The sequence below is a fragment of the Myotis davidii genome, unplaced genomic scaffold (genome assembly GCF_000327345.1).
Source record: "Myotis davidii unplaced genomic scaffold, ASM32734v1 scaffold324, whole genome shotgun sequence".
NCBI lineage: Eukaryota > Metazoa > Chordata > Mammalia > Chiroptera > Vespertilionidae > Myotis > Myotis davidii.
In genome coordinates, this window is record NW_006295053.1 from 429,062 (window position 1) to 429,330 (window position 269).

The window sequence follows — 269 nt, forward strand, 5'->3', positions numbered from 1 at the left end:
TGCCCCGTCCACAGGTCTCCTGTGCCCTGGGAGCGAGGCCCCAGGCCCCCGGGGTTCCCGCCGTGCCCCTGGGTACCTGGGCCTCGCCGTCAGGCAGGAAGAGGTAGGCGCCACTCTTGTCCTTGGACGTGCGGGTGCCGTAGACCAAGAACTGCATGTCCACGCGCTGCTCCCGCTCCTCGTCCACCCTTCGGATGCTCTGCCGAGAAACGCAGCCCTGACCCCTGGCCCCACACCGGCATGTCAGGCCTGCCCCCGGGAGGGCGCGC

General features: G+C 71.0%; 1 protein-coding gene across 1 annotated transcript in view; it reads right to left on the reverse strand.

Annotated features, from left to right (window-relative positions):
• Positions 1-269, reverse strand: part of MAN2A2 (mannosidase alpha class 2A member 2) — a 53,939-nt gene that overhangs the window by 30,580 nt on the left and 23,090 nt on the right. The window contains 1 exon segment of the mRNA XM_006769602.2: positions 77-260. Within this exon segment, the coding sequence (XP_006769665.1) occupies positions 77-260 (184 nt within the window).